Raw genomic sequence first — 15,207 nt, 5'->3', positions numbered from 1 at the left:
GCTGACGATATCGACATCATGGGAAGAACCACCCGAGATGTACAAACTGCCTTCATCCAGATCGAGCAGGCAGCGCGAGATCTTAGGCTGCCCATCAATGAAGGCAAGACAAAATATATGGTGGCAACGTCAGCACCGAAGACGAATCAACCAACAACATCAAACCGCACTGGTCAAACACGAAGAAGAATAAGGATTGAAGAATACAACTTTGAGACCGTTGAAAATTTCTCCTATCTAGGGTCGAAAATCACAACCGATAACAGCTACGATGATGAAATCCGCGCACGGTTGTTGTCAGCCAACAGAGCCTATTTCAGCTTACAAAAACTGTTCCACTCCAAAGCGCTTACTGTACAAGACAATGGTCATGCCAGTCCTCATGTATTCCTCGGAGACTTGGGTTTTTAGCAAGAAGAATTGCGAACTCTTGGCCGCGTTCAAGAGAAGAATCCTATGAAGAATTTTTGGTGGATGGACGATTCCGTAACCTACACAATGACGAAATCTATGAGCGATACTATGACCATCCGGTTGTGGATAAAATCTGGTTCAATAGGTTGCGGTGGGCGGGTCACTTAATCCGTATGGATAAGGATGATCCAGCCCGGAAAGTCTATAAGGGCAATATCTATGGTAGAAAACGAAGCAGACCCTACCTGAGATGGAGAGATGACTTAAGTCAGGACGCCGGACAGCTTTTAGGGATGTTGAATTGGTGGACTTCGGCGCAAAACAGGGATGTCTGGAGTTCCTTATTAAGGCAGGCCTAGACCGGATACCGGTTGTTTCTCTGTTGATGATGATTATGATGAGGATGCTGGGAGTCCTGAGTCCGCATCCACTAGACCAACTCCTTAATAGCTTTTCCCTTCTCTCTCAAATGGGGTTTGACCTGCTATGGCAAAGATCCTTCTTCCTATTTTGGCTGGCCAGCCATGCTATTGAAGCTGCTTTGACATAAGGAGAAGGTAAAATTTGGCTTCAGTAAAAACTTTTTAGGTAACTCGAAAAAATAATTCAAAATAGGCTATGTGTTCTATGCCTGGAATGTATAAAATCCCTCAAGAATATGCTTACAAATCTACATCTCCATGCAAAAGATGCACATGATAACGTAGCAAGATGATATATATAAAACCAACTGTAATTTATGTGTGTCTTCAGACAACGAAGTTCCACATGGAAAGTGATTCCATGACCTTGCTATCAATGGTGAATGTCATGACCATAAGCCTGCATCCAACATAAATTGATACAAAACAAATGTCCATGTCTCAAAATTTATGCTCCAACAATTGGTTGAGACCCAAAGTAAAAAAGAAACATGTCCAAAAGAGTGCCAGCCGGGACCTTCTTCCACGCAACCAGTTATGTGGAGTTTTAGCATCAGAACGTCAGGCATTTATGTTAAGGGTTCCAAACTATCCGGTGTTCTGTCGCAGCCTATGTTGTGAAGATCAACATCAGCAGGCACAATTTGAATCCATTCTGTTCTCATTGACGTCACCTTCATTCGCATTATACGATCAGTTCTTAATGTAATTTATGTCTCCAGTTAGGTGAGCTTTCTCATTAAAATCAAGAATAGACTACATACATCTGTAGTCTGCACATATGATGGAAATCATGAATTTTTCTATAATTTTTTTTTTCCTCATTTTCCTCAGAGTGTAGGGAAAGCTCCGTGGCACCCGCTCAGAGCTTTCCACGATCAGTTCAACAATCCACTGTACATAGGCAAGTATACATGCAACAAAGTTTATTTCCGATGATAGATACTTTTCAGGCCGCTATAGATACTTTTGTGTGTGGATGGTATGCGTTTGGAATAGAAGGCACTAAAATTTGCGTTTGATCAATTTTTGCGATCTACTTATTTTAGATGTTTTCTTTTTCAATTTGGATAGTCAGAGACATAGTTTTGAGAGGAGTTCAAAGCTGTTTTGCTGCTGAAGATACAGCGGTCCGACTGTATCTATAGGTGTGTATGGTGGCCGTGTTTATATTAACCGAAAAAAAGTCAGGTTTTACATGGATGTACACACATAACACGAAGCTAGATCCGTGTGATCGGCGCAATCGTGACTTGGCCGCAGCTTTTTCATAACGCTAGACTCAGCGTTGCCAAGGTAAAATGGATTTTTTGGGGGTGAATTGTTTTAAATTTCCCTTGTTATGAACAGGTTACAGCTAACATATCATTTTTTTACATGAAATTGCGAAAAATTGATACTAAAAGTAACTTTCAAAGAATATTAAACGTTTATATAAAAGGGCGCCCAACGTGGGATAAGGTGATATGGAAGTATTGTCAAAAAGTTGAGATTTTTTAAATGTTGGTTGTTTTTTGTAGTAAATTCTCCGATTTTGATCAAAGTCTATCGTTATCCATATTTGGCTTCATCTATACACTTGGACCGCATTTTGGTTTTGAGACTCTTGAATCTAAAAACGTTCCAGAACTGAAACTATTTTCCTTTCGCTTACCTCATTGGCTACTATACTTTATCAAAATTCCCCGGTGGGTTACAAGCTTCCAAGTCTGGCAGCGTCGAGTTCCCGGTAACATCAGCAATCTGAAGCGAAAGAATACCAAAGTACCGCAGTTATGTGAAACTCGTTAATACAATCGGGTCGGTTTTACGTTTGGGGGATTGTTGTTGCTTGTGCGCTAACATTCAAGAAAGGTAGACACGACGCTAGCTCATAAGTGAGTTAAGCCAAAACGCAACCGAAACGTGTAATAGTGCATGATAATAGTGACCGTGGTACTATCAGTTCAGGCCAGGTGCCAACCCAGAAGCAAATGGCTAAAAAGACTTTCATTGTGGCGGTCTAAGTATCTGAGGTGGCATGTGGTTCACATAGTGACAACCTGACTTTTTCCTAATTTTCAACCGAATAGAATTCGGCGAATTGCGAAGACCAAATTTGATATCTTTTCCTCTAGGTCTATGATACACACTAACGGAAACCTCTATCTAGATATATGTATGACATGTTCGTATGGTGAATGCTCGACATTGATACATATATCAGCTCCTTCCACTCTTGTTTACTCTTCTGTTCGCCTTTGATTTTTTCCTCTCGCTAATCATATTCAGTCCAAAATACAAAAGACAGAAAAGCTGCCACAGAAATAATAGAAGACCAAAAAGCTAAAGTTAGAGGAATCAAAATCTTCGAGTCGCAAAACCAGCCGCCATCCAGCAGCAGTCAAAGACGGCACAAGTACACATTTCGGTGCTGCAAAAATATTGAAATGATCTCATAAAAAGATTCGCAAAACAGCTTGCAAAAGCCAAGCAAGCAAAAATTTAAGGTGATTGTGATAGTGTGCGGTGATGATGGTGCTGATGATCGTGTGGTGAAAAATGGGTTCAATTTAAATCTTTAATTTAGATAACAATTGGTCCACAGTCATAAATTAAGCTAATTTGAAAAAAAGGAAAAAAATCACCATCATATGTTGGTTGATAAAGAAGTTTATTGATAGTGTCCGCGTTGTGTTGCTAACGTTAGAAAGTGCTACATTATGCGGTCAAGTGGTGTCGAGTGCCTTAACATTGTGTAATAATCAATATCTACGTCTAATTTACGGTTGAGAAACGTAAGGAGGTGTCAATAACCGAGCACCTTGTAAAAGGATTACACAGACAGTGGATTTCTATATATAACCATACTCAAATGTGACCTCTACTCACCAAAGTTGTCACTACGTATGCCTCCCCTGCTTCAATCCCCCTCACTGTCTCCACGGAAAATATTAGATACCACCAATACGGCGACTTATTGTCTTCTCTGCTTTTAATTTTCAATAAATTTAAATTGAAATTTATGAGAATTTAATTGACTCCAAGTTGGGTTTCTTTAACTTTTTTTCTTATTTCTTTGAAAAAAAGATATTCAAAGTGGATAATTGAGAGAAGTTCAAGAAATCAAACTACGAGAAGGAAGGAAAATTTGAGAAAATCTTGTGATATTTGTATCGTGGTCGTAGATATATGCCTTCATCTTAACGATTTAATTGTTGCTCTCAAGCAAATTACGTATCTTTTATCGGAAAACACATTGCGTCCAATTTCGCAAAGAAATCGGTCGTATAAAGGATAGAAGATAAAAGATACAATGCCTTTCTTACTAATTTTTCGTACCTCCCTTCTCTAAGGTCGCCAAGTTTCTCAACATCGACTCTTTTCTCGCAAACATCCTTTCAGATTATCACAGAAATCTAACTTTCTTCGCTTTCTCGCGGGCGATGTGGTTTATTATGTAATACATCACTAACTGCTTCGAAACGAAACAAAAAATTTTTATTCACAAATTCAATTAATGCGTTAAGCGAATATCAGTGGAAATGAAATACTTAAAAAGTATAAACATAAAAGTAAATATTATTTAATTGGGAGAAATATCATTGATAACAGTAAAGACAGAATAAACATCCAAATTGTCCGGGGGTGAATTAAATGAAATAAAATGGCGCGATCAGGAGGAAACATTATGCAGCTAGGAGCGATCACTATGTGGCTTATTTTTATTACATTAACATTTGGAATATCTATTGGAACAGGTGAGTTTTGATAGTTTTTATTGGAAAGATAAAAGAATTTAGTTTAAGCTGCGAATTTATGTATTGAATTATGGGTTATGGTAATCGTTTTTGGACAGGAATGATATGATTTGAACCTGTCTGAGCAACTATATCTAGGAAACTATGAATTAAGAACCAAAATTAGCGGGGACTCGTGGTAGCAGAGATCTTTTGCAGATTAAAGAACACTATAAGCTTCTGATTAGACTGCTCAGTTGGCTTCAACCTCGGGACAGTAGCTACGATAACTGCGGTTGTTCCTGGCTTCACGTTTTGGCTTATGGACGACTCCAAACCAGTTGAAGAGAATAGTCTTGTGTAAAACAAAACCTTATTAAAATCGGTTTACTGTCTGTCTGTCTTTTTTTTACCGATCCAAGGTGGAAAGCTTCAAAAGCTACCACAGGCTCCTCCCACATGGTTATGTGGGACTCTTACCCACTAAAACCACCTCCTTCCACTCTCCCCGCGGAATTTCCATTTGGTATTACATTGCGGGGCTGGGTCAGAATTTATTCCACGCTCGTGTTAACATTCATCATGTTGTTGCGTTCATTTTTTCGGATGACTTCTTCCTGCTTCTTTCCGATGGCTGCAATGACCTTTTCGACTTCGGTTCATATCCCCTTTATTTTCAACATAAGTTCCATTATATTTTCGGGTGTAAAGTGCTCCCCGGGTCTAGCTTCCAATATAGCTCTTTGGACTTCGAATCTAGGACAATGAAAAAAACCTGTTCTGCATCCTCTGCAATAACTGGGCAATATGGCGAATCATCACGCCCAAATCGATACAAATATGCTCGATAACCAGTTGTGTCCGCTCAAGAATTGAGTTAGGTCGAAACCTACCTCACCGTGAGGTCGATCGATCCATTTCCGGATATCCCATGTGATTTTGTGAGCCCAGCGGCCTTTTTCTGACTCGTCCTACTGTTCCTGATATTCCGCGGCAGTTTCAGTTCGTGCGAACTGTCACCGACGGGCAGGAGTAAACTTATGCGATACGCAGCTCCAATCTTTCTCTTATTTGCTATGTTATATGCTTCCGTTGCTGCACCCTCCACATGCAGTCTGAAGTTTAATCTCTGGTCAATCATTACGCCTAAGTACTTAAACGCAGGCTTGGAATGAATTGTTTGCGTTCCAACTTTGATCTTCATGGAAGTACACTTTCTCCGCTTAGTAATAACTACTACTTCCGTCTTATGCTCTGCGAACTGTAGACTAGCATTCTCTAACCAGGATTTAATCTCATAGACTGCTTCATTTGCGTAAAGCTCGACTTTTTCGAGAAGGCAACATCGGTCACACCAACATCATCCGCAATACCAATGGAAGCCACACCAGTAGGAAGGTCTAGCGTCAATACTCCGTCATACATGATAATCCACAAGAGTGATCCTAGGACAGACCCTTGTAAAACTCCGCATGCCGTTTGGTATAATTTCATTCCTTCATCTGATTCGCAGCACAGAACCCTATTGATATCGTCGGCAACAATACGCACCAGGTACTTCGCCACGCCTAAGTTGATTAGGGACTTAAGTATCTTGGTCCATCTAGCGAAATTGAAGGCGTTCTTCACATCAAGTGTGATCATTGCACAACATTTATCCTCGTCAAGTGCGATCTTAGCTGTGTTAGCTACTAGGACAACTACATCCGATATAGGCCTCCCCTTTCGGAAACCGAACTGATTTTCGAAGAGACCACCATCCTTTTCGCCAATTGGAAGTAATATGTTATAGATTACTCGATCGAATAGTTTGCTAGTATTATTTGGAAAGGATATCGGCCTGTAGGACGAAGCTTCACCCAAAGGTGTGTGGCTTAGGGACTAGTATTAATTTCTGGTTCTTCCATTGTATAGGATGCTCCTTCTTTAAGGCATGTGGTGAATGCCTCGGCAAACATATTTGTAATTTTCTTTAACTGCCCGCTTCAGAGTTTTATTTTGGGTGCTATCCAAGGCAGGTGCTTTTTTCCAACATTTTTGTTCGCAGCTTCGAGGACCTCCTTTTCACTTACCATGGGAACTTTGGCGGTGTCTATCTCGACAGTGGGAAGGTTAGCGCTACTCACATTTTATGAGAAAAAATCCGTTCTGTTCCATTAAACAGAGTAGAGCAAGAAGTTGGTGGAGAGCGTTTCACTTTGCCTTTCGATATTGTTGTCTTATAGGCACCACCTGAGGGGTTCGTGTCAGCTTCCTTACACAGTCGCTTAACGTGTTTTCTTTTAATTTTTATTATGGCTTCATGCAATTACTTCCGAGCGTTTTTGTATTCTTTATGTTCCTACTAGTATCCAGATCGGTTTCTATTTCGCTGACTGTGCCCTCTGGCCTTGAGGCAGGCCTCGCAGCATTCTCCGATTTCAGAGTTCCACCAAAAGTTCGGAGCTCGCCTCTGGGACACAGCAGCGTGACATGCTCGCCGCAAATTTTCGTCGATCTGTAAAGCTTTATCTTCTGCGCTTCCTTCAAGCGCTGTATTTTGCTGCAGAACTTCTTCGAAAATCTCCTCGTCGAACTTATTAGCTGCCTACCACTGAAGATCCTTAGTTAAAACATCGCTAACAAAAGTGGCATCTGTCACGGACCCCATTTTTCTCTTTCGGTCAGTGTTCATGCATCCAGTGTTAGCAACTATAAGATCTAGATAAGTAAGAACTTCGAGTAATATACGTCCTCTTGCGCTCGTTTTTCGGCTGCCCCATTCTTCAGCGTATGCGCTGAAATCGGCAGCCACTATCTTAGGGCTATGGTCGTTTGTATCCATTGCTAGCCTCTCCACGGAAGAAAGAAACTCCTCTCTCGTAAGGTTTGGAGCCGCATAACAGCTGTAAATAGATATTCCGCCTATTTTTGCTTAAGTCAAGCCACTCTCGAGAATCTTCGTGGTTCCTTCTATGGCTCGATTTCCGCATGCCCATATCGCTGCTTTTCCGCTCTTATCCGCGAGCCAAACTCCACTGTCTAGATTTTTGTACTGCTCGCAGATGATAGCAACATCGATTTTGTTTTCCAATACCGCCTGGGAGAGCACCTCCTGAGCCGATTGGCAATGCTTTGGCTGTAGGAGCCTCATTTGAGCATAGTGTCGATCCGCTGTACACCGAACATGCCTTTGATACGGGCGCTGTCAACGTCGTTTATTTGCCTGCAGAACAGACAATTGGTTTTTCTTTGCAGACTTTTGCAATGTCGCCTTTTTTTCCACGTTTACGACACAGATCAGACCTATCGTGTACGCTAGTACATTTTTCCGCCACGTTCTCAAGTTCCAAATACCTGAGGCATCTTTTCAGAATTATCTGCTCTCGTAGTCGGCAGACGGCCCAACCAATCCGATCTTTACTGGCAGTGATAGCCCTTTTGGCCGCTTCATGTGTTACACTTATGGACGCAGTTTGTCTGCCGCCAAATGTGTTCCTTAGCCGTAGAATATCTCGACCCTGGACTGACTGTATTCCCAGCTGGGATCGTAGGGCTTGACAAATTTCTTCCTTCGTTATAATCTCGTCCAAGCCTTTACACTCAATAACCACACGATTGACGCGAGTGACGCCTCGATTTTTTCTGCAAATCTTCTGACTTGTTTTCGCCTGGCTTAAATTCGAGCAAGAGGTGGCCCTTCTGCGTTCGCCTTATGTGATTAGTACTTTCCCCTAGCTCTATTAACGAGGTGTCTGTTTTGACCTTGCGCATGTCTGTCTGTCTGCCTGTCGGTTTGTCTGTCTGTCCGGAGACGGTTGTAGCGATTGACACCAAATTTGGTGAAAAGGTGCGAAATGTAAACGCTCGCGCATATAGTGTGTTAGATCCTTTTCCGTTGAATTTAAGGGGGATCCCCATACATGCAAAAGGGATATGTAAATGTTTTTTCACCAAATATAATCATGTGGGGTGTCAAATTTTGTTTTGACATTTGTTGAAAAGGTGGGAAGTGCGGAGGGGTTGAAAGTGATCATTTCTTTCACAGGCCCATTCTCAGAAAATACCTATAATTTTTTGTAATTGGCTGCGAAACTCCCCTTAAGTCCCTCCTATTACCACCAAATTCGGCAGTAATATAAGTTACAACGTAGAGCATGATTGTACTACCAAAGTTATAATAGGTCAAATTTGTCACTTCCTTGTAAATTCAAGACTACAAAAGTCAATATCACCCGAAAGTGGATACTCTCACATAATGTATGAATCCCACATGGTATTACGTCGCGGGGCTGAATCAAAATTTATCCTGTACTCGTGTTCACTTTCGTGCTCCTCACTCATTTCTTCTTCCGGCTAATTTCCTCCTGTTTAAAGTTCCTATGGATACCATCGATCACGTTTTCCACCACAATCCATATTCCCTTCGATTTCAATATATGATTCAGCATGTTGTCCGGGGTGAAGTGCTCACCGTTAGTAGCTTCTAAGGTAGCTCTTTGAATCGCAAACATCGGCCATTGAAATAAAGCATTTTCTGCGTTTTCTGCAATGTTCGGTCACTTTGGACAATACGGTGATTCGTTATGCCCAAGTCGATAGCGGCATGCTCGATAACCTCCCTGTCCACTCAAAACTTGTGTTAGGACGAAAACAGCTTCGCCGTGGAGTCAATAGATCCCATATGATCTGTAGCTCCATCGGACTTTCTCTGACTTGTTCCACCTCTCCTGCCACTTGGCGATAGTTTCACTCCGTGCGAACATTTTTGGGAAATGGTTCATCACTATCTTGCATGGAAAACTAGGGCAAGGAAGAGATTGTTTGCCTTTGATTTTACACGCACACACACAGTGCCGTCTTTGGTATATTTTCGAGAACTACAGGGATTTGGTGGTAGACCTTGGCTAAATCCAAGGTCGAAAAGATGCGGCAGTTTGCGAGATGGGGAGCAAGTTCGTGGATGAGTAGTGGGGTATCAGTCTGGTCGATTAGTCTTCGGTAGTCCCCGCAGGGGCGCCATTGGCCGTTTGGCTTAGGGAGCATATGGAACGTTGATGACCAACAGCTGTCTGAAGGTCGACAGATATCCTGTTGAATTAGTTACTCAAATTCCTTCCGTGCTATACCCAACTTCTGGGGTGATAGGGGCCGTACCTTCAGAAAGATTGGGGAACCAGTGGTATTGATGTGTTGCAGAACATCGTGCTTCACTGGTTTCGAGAAATTACGTTCCGTAGTAATCTAGCTGAACTTTTGGAGGAGTGCCCGAACACGAACTTCGGTAATGTCCTCCAAGAGTAAAGAAAGGGTCTTATTTGGGCGGGTTGGGATTCTACCTGCCGAAATGAGTTTGGTTGTAGGGTCTATAAGTGACGTGTTCTGCAGTTCCCCTAACAACCCATAGTGACACAAGAAGTCTGCGCCTAAAATGGGAAAGCCGACATTCGCTAGGATGAACTGCCACGGAAACGTTTTACGCAGGCCAAGACTCACGTCCACTTGCCTGTGCCCGTAGGTATTTATTTGTGAGGAGTTCGCTGCTGAGAGTTTCATATTTTGTCGTATTAATCGGTGGTGCCGGGATACGAGAAGGGCCGAAACCTCCACGCCGGTATTCGCAAGATAGCTACGCCTGTTGAGAGGATCATGGATCGTGAGGCGACTTGGCACTGCGTTCTGCGTGGCCGTCGCCGGGACCCCCGCGTACCTAGTTTTTTGGTAGAGGTCGTGAATTTACATGATTTTTTCGAATTTTTGAGTTGGGTAGTTTCCGAAAATGAGTCCTGTTTGTCTTGTCTAAGTGCGTACATTCTGCACTTTGCAATAGACGCCAAAACTAATATCAGCTTCGGAAAGTACTCAACAAAACCCTTCATTTGATACCCTAGACGACTACATATTAAATCCCCCCTTTTGCATGTATGTAACTCTTCCTACTATATATGTAGCTCCACCTAAATTTACATCATTCGCTCTATGCGTGGGATTTCATAGTTTGTCTGTCCACCACATTTCATTCCGATCGGTTTAGCCGTTTTAGAGAAAAGCGCGTGTGAAGGAGAGACAGACAGTGAATCAATTTTAATAAGATTTTGTTTTACACGCACACAAAAAGGCAAATTATGCAAAAAAAAAAAAACGCGCTTAAAAGTATGGTTTCATCCCAAATGTTGGTTCACATTCTAGGTAATTTTGTTAGCAAACACGCCTCCAAATTTCATAATGAACGATTTATTACTTTTTGAGCTAGAATTCCCGCAAATTTGAAGAACGTCGTTTTGAGAAAAACACGGTTGAAAAAACAAAATTCTTTGAAAAATTCCCTTTTGGATATGAAGACATTTATCACTCTTAATTACGAACAAAATACATCATCATCATCAACGGCGCAACAATCGGTATCCGGGCTAAATAAGGAACTCCAGACATCCCGGTTTTGCCCCGAGGTCCACCAATTCGATATCCCTAAATGCTGTCTGGCGTCCTGGCTTACGCCATCGCTCCATCTTAGGCAGGGTCTGCCTCGTCTTCTTTTTCTACCATAGATATTGCCCTTATAAACTTTCCGGGTAGGATCATCCTTATCCATACGGATTAAGTGACCCGCCCACCATAACCTATTGAGCCGGATTTTATTCACAACCGGTCATGGTAGCGCTCATAGATTTCGTCATTGCATAGGCCACGGAATCGTCCATCCTCATGTAGGGGGGCAAAAATTCTTCGGGGGATTCTTCTCTCGAACGCGGCTAAGAGTTCGCAATTTTTCTTGCTAAGAACCCAAGTTTCCGAGGAATACATGAGGACTGGCAAGATCATTGTCTTGTACAGTAAGAGCTTTGACCCTATGGTGAGACGTTTCGAGCGAAACATTTTATCTAAGCTGAAATAGGCTCTGTTGGCTGACAACAACCGTGTGCGTATTTCATCATCGTAGCTGTTATCGGTTGTGATTTTCGACCCTAGATAGAAGAAGATGTCAACGGTCTCAAAGTTGTATTCTCCTATCCTTTTTCTTCCTGTTTGACCAGTGCGGTTTGATGTTGTTGGTTGGTTCGTCTTCGGTGCTAACGTTGCCACCATATATTTTGTCTTGCCTTCATTGATGTGCAGCCCAAGATCTCGCATCAATCGCCGCCTGCTCGATCTGGATGGAATGGAGGGACGGAAGGCAGTTTGTACGTATCGGCTGGTTCTTCCCATGATGTCGATATCGTGAGCATATGGTCGTAGTTGGGTGAACTTAAAGAGGATCTTACCTCTTGCATTTACCTCAGCATCACGGATCACTTTCTCCAAGGCCAGGTTAAAGAGGACGCATGATAGGGCATCCCCTTGTCGTAGACCGTTGTTGATGTCGAATGGTCTTGAGGGTGATCCTGCTGCTTTTATCTAGCCTCGCACATTGATCAGGGTCAGCCTAGTCAGTCTTATTAATTTCGTCGGGATACCGAATTCTCTCATGGCCATGTACAGTTTTACCCTGGCTATGCTATCATAGGCGGCTTTAAAGTCGATGAATAGATGGTGCAACTGTTGACCATATTCCAAAAGTTTTTCCATCGCTTGCCGCAGAGAGAAAATCTGATCTGCTGCTGATTTGCCTGGAGTGAGGCCTCTTTGGTATGGGCCAATGATGTTCTAGGCATATGGGGCTGTCCGGCCTAGCAAGATAGCAGAGAATATCTTATAGATGGTACCCAAAAACGTGATACCTCTATAAATGCTGCACTGTGTGATATCTTCCGTTTTATGTATGAGACAGATAATGCCTCGTTGCCAATCGTCAGGCATTGATCCGCTGTCCCACACCTTGAGCACAAGTTTATTACCACTTGGTGTAATTGTCGCCTCCATATTTAACCAATTCGGCTGTGATTCCATCGGCTCCTGGCGACTTATGATTTTTTAGCTGATGAATTGCACGGACTGTTTCTCCTATACTTGGTGGTGACAGTATTTGTCCGCCGTCTTCAGTTGGCGAGACTTCCAACTCGCCAATGTTCTGGTTGTTCAGTAGCTCATCAAAGTACTCAACCCGTCGCTCCAATATGCCCATTCTGTCGGAAATCAGATTTCCCTCTTTGTCTCGGCAGGATGAGCATCGAGGTGTATAAGACTTCATCCTGCTCACTGGTGTGGTTGCTCCCTGCACTTTTCGAGTTCACAGTCTTATTGGTTCTCCCAGGCATCCTTTTTCCGTATGTGAAGTCGCTTTTCCGCTCGACGGAGTTCGTGATAAGTCTCTACGCGTGCCCGCGTTCTTTGAGAATGCAACATTACTCGGTATGCGGCATTCTTCCGTTCCGTTGCTAGATTACATTCATCGTCAAACCAGCCATTCCGACTCCTTTTGCGGCTGGGACCAAGTATGTTTGTGGTCATATCCATGATAACGTTCGTGAGGTGGTTGTGAAGATCATTTGTTGATGCTTGATCCTCAGGTCCTCTAGTGACTGCGGTTATTGGGGCATCCATTTCCCTCTTATAAGTGTTGCGAAGGGCTGTGTTTCAAATGGCTTCAATGTTAATTCTCACCTGATTGTCGGAGGGATTTCTAGGTGGTATTGTTGATTCGAGTCTATATTGCCGCCCCCCCCCCCCCTATATGTTCTCACATTCATCAAGGCTGAGCACATCCTAGGATACCTAGACTAACGCCCTATGCATAAAAGAAAATTCGATTCCGAAAACCTCGTAATTTAGTCTCCCCCCTTAATAAGAATTGGAAATGCATAGTTGTAGGACAAGCTCATTTTAAAAAGCTACCTGAAGTTAATATTTTAAGTGGTAGCCATGGAACTGATGGAAAATGAATATAGATCCCTCGCAGCAGAAAACTGTTCACTATATAGAAAGCTATCCTAGCAAATATGAACAGTTCACATATTTACATCTATTAGCCTCGGAATTATCGGAAAGCTCTGGACACCATATGCAAATTTGAACAATTTTCAACAATGCTATCTGGCAAATCTCATCAACAAGAGAGGATTACATTAGAGACTGTTACACTACACTGTGCCTGCTAACAAACTAACAATACCCATTTAGTAAACAAGAGGGTTGATTTCCTGTAATTCTGCAAATCCAATTACATTCGTACAATAGATCTAATCAATAATGGCATCGCAAAAAGATAAATGTATATACATCCGAGTACACTCTCATTCCATATGTACGTACAAATCTCCATTTCAAGATGATTTCCCGATACTGTCTTTCCATTCAATTCAAATTGAATAAAAAGCCACAGAGCAATCAGTCATTTTGATAAAGCGTCCCACACGTATGCACATACCTTTACGCATACGAGTATCAATATCTAATGGCAATAGATGCTGTGTGGAAAAGCGGTATCTCAACAATGTTAGATACAATGAAATTTGCCTATTGTCGCATCTGCAAAGGTACGTCAAGATACAAATGTATCTCCTGCTCAACTAAGCATAATTCAAATCAATTCCTTTGTGAGCAGCGCAAATAGGAAAAAAAGCGACATAAATAATCCGGTTCTAATGCTGACAATAAATTACTATCATCACAATCTTAATTGCAAATTCAAATTGTTCGCGCACTCTGAATTCATGATTGAAGCTGGCTTGGGTTTTGGTCTTCATAATCTCAAACCACCATTTGAAAAGTCAAGAAGTAAAAATGTATCTTTAGATTGTCCTATTTTTTCAGTATTGACATTTTTTGGGGCTTCAAACCGAGACATGGATCAGTTGTTCAGTTGTACATGTGGCATACCACATGGTTCCATTCTGCGGCCTACGCTGTTCTCTCCCCCTGAACATGGTGAATGCAGTACTGACCCGAGTCTAGTTGATAAAACCATTTGCTAACTTTGTTCTATGTTACGTAAATCGCACCCGTTTTCCGTTGCAAACATGACTTTGCATAAAGTCGTGACTATTCAGGTGGTGACATAGTTGCATATTTTCTCACGAATATGCTAAGATTTTCCAGTTGAGGTTTATATTAGCATTTTATCGACTCTCTCAATCGTTATTTCCAATTTGTCGGCAATAAAATCTTGAGAGATTTATGTTCTTGATATCATTGAATTTCAAAAAAGTCCGGCAAATTGTGTGTGAAGCCTTTAACAGGTTTACAATTTACTGTGAAGAAACCACAAAAGGAAGCATTCGCCATATTACGATAAGTATCTGTTGAAATTCATTATAGAATTTATGTAATGTTGACGGCACTTGTGTTCTGTATCTGAACATTTTTTATGTGTGACAATCAAAGTGAGAATAAAGTCTGAATACATAAACTCTGAAATGGCAGTTTTAGTGTCATCTTTAACAGGTTAAATAATGTTAGATGCGGCACATCAACAGATTTCAGATACTCTGAAAAGTAATTCACATGTTAGTCGATGTCGGCACTCCTCTCAGATGTGAGCATGAGGGTTGGGGAAAGATCAAATGAATATCTAAATTGACTATTGCTAGCTACGAGACCAGAGCTACGAAACCATCCGCCAGGTTGGCGAGTTTTGCCCGTTAGGATCCGTCCGTACCTAAATGTTATTCCAACAAAGTACACGGCATTTCGTTAGTTTGAAAAAGGAATCGGTTTCTTTATACGAAATCTCTTTAGCTTTACTTCCGAAAATCAAGTGTATTTGAACTTGACCATTCACCGCACCACCTCGAATT

The 15,207-nt window shown here is 41.9% G+C and overlaps 1 protein-coding gene across 8 annotated transcripts in view; it reads left to right on the top strand.

Moving 5' to 3' along the window:
• Positions 1–2,572: 2,572 nt before the first annotated feature.
• LOC119648046 (cysteine-rich motor neuron 1 protein-like) overlaps positions 2,573–15,207 on the top strand; it is an 86,027-nt gene continuing 73,392 nt past the window's right edge. Inside the window, exons 1-2 of one of the 8 annotated variants that reach the window (XM_038049499.1) lie at positions 2,573–2,690; positions 4,221–4,576. In XM_038049499.1, the coding sequence (XP_037905427.1) occupies positions 4,483–4,576 (94 nt within the window). In that variant the 5' untranslated portion in view covers positions 2,573–2,690; positions 4,221–4,482. Of the gene's footprint in view, positions 2,852–3,003; positions 3,326–3,380; positions 3,614–4,171; positions 4,577–15,207 lie in introns of those variants that run through there. The other 7 variants (XM_038049501.1, XM_038049500.1, XM_038049503.1 and 4 more) reach the window with 7 other exon arrangements.

The sequence above is a fragment of the Hermetia illucens genome, chromosome 2 (assembly GCF_905115235.1).
Source record: "Hermetia illucens chromosome 2, iHerIll2.2.curated.20191125, whole genome shotgun sequence".
In the NCBI taxonomy this organism is placed as follows: domain Eukaryota; kingdom Metazoa; phylum Arthropoda; class Insecta; order Diptera; family Stratiomyidae; genus Hermetia; species Hermetia illucens.
This window is presented reverse-complemented; position numbering and strand designations above follow the sequence as displayed.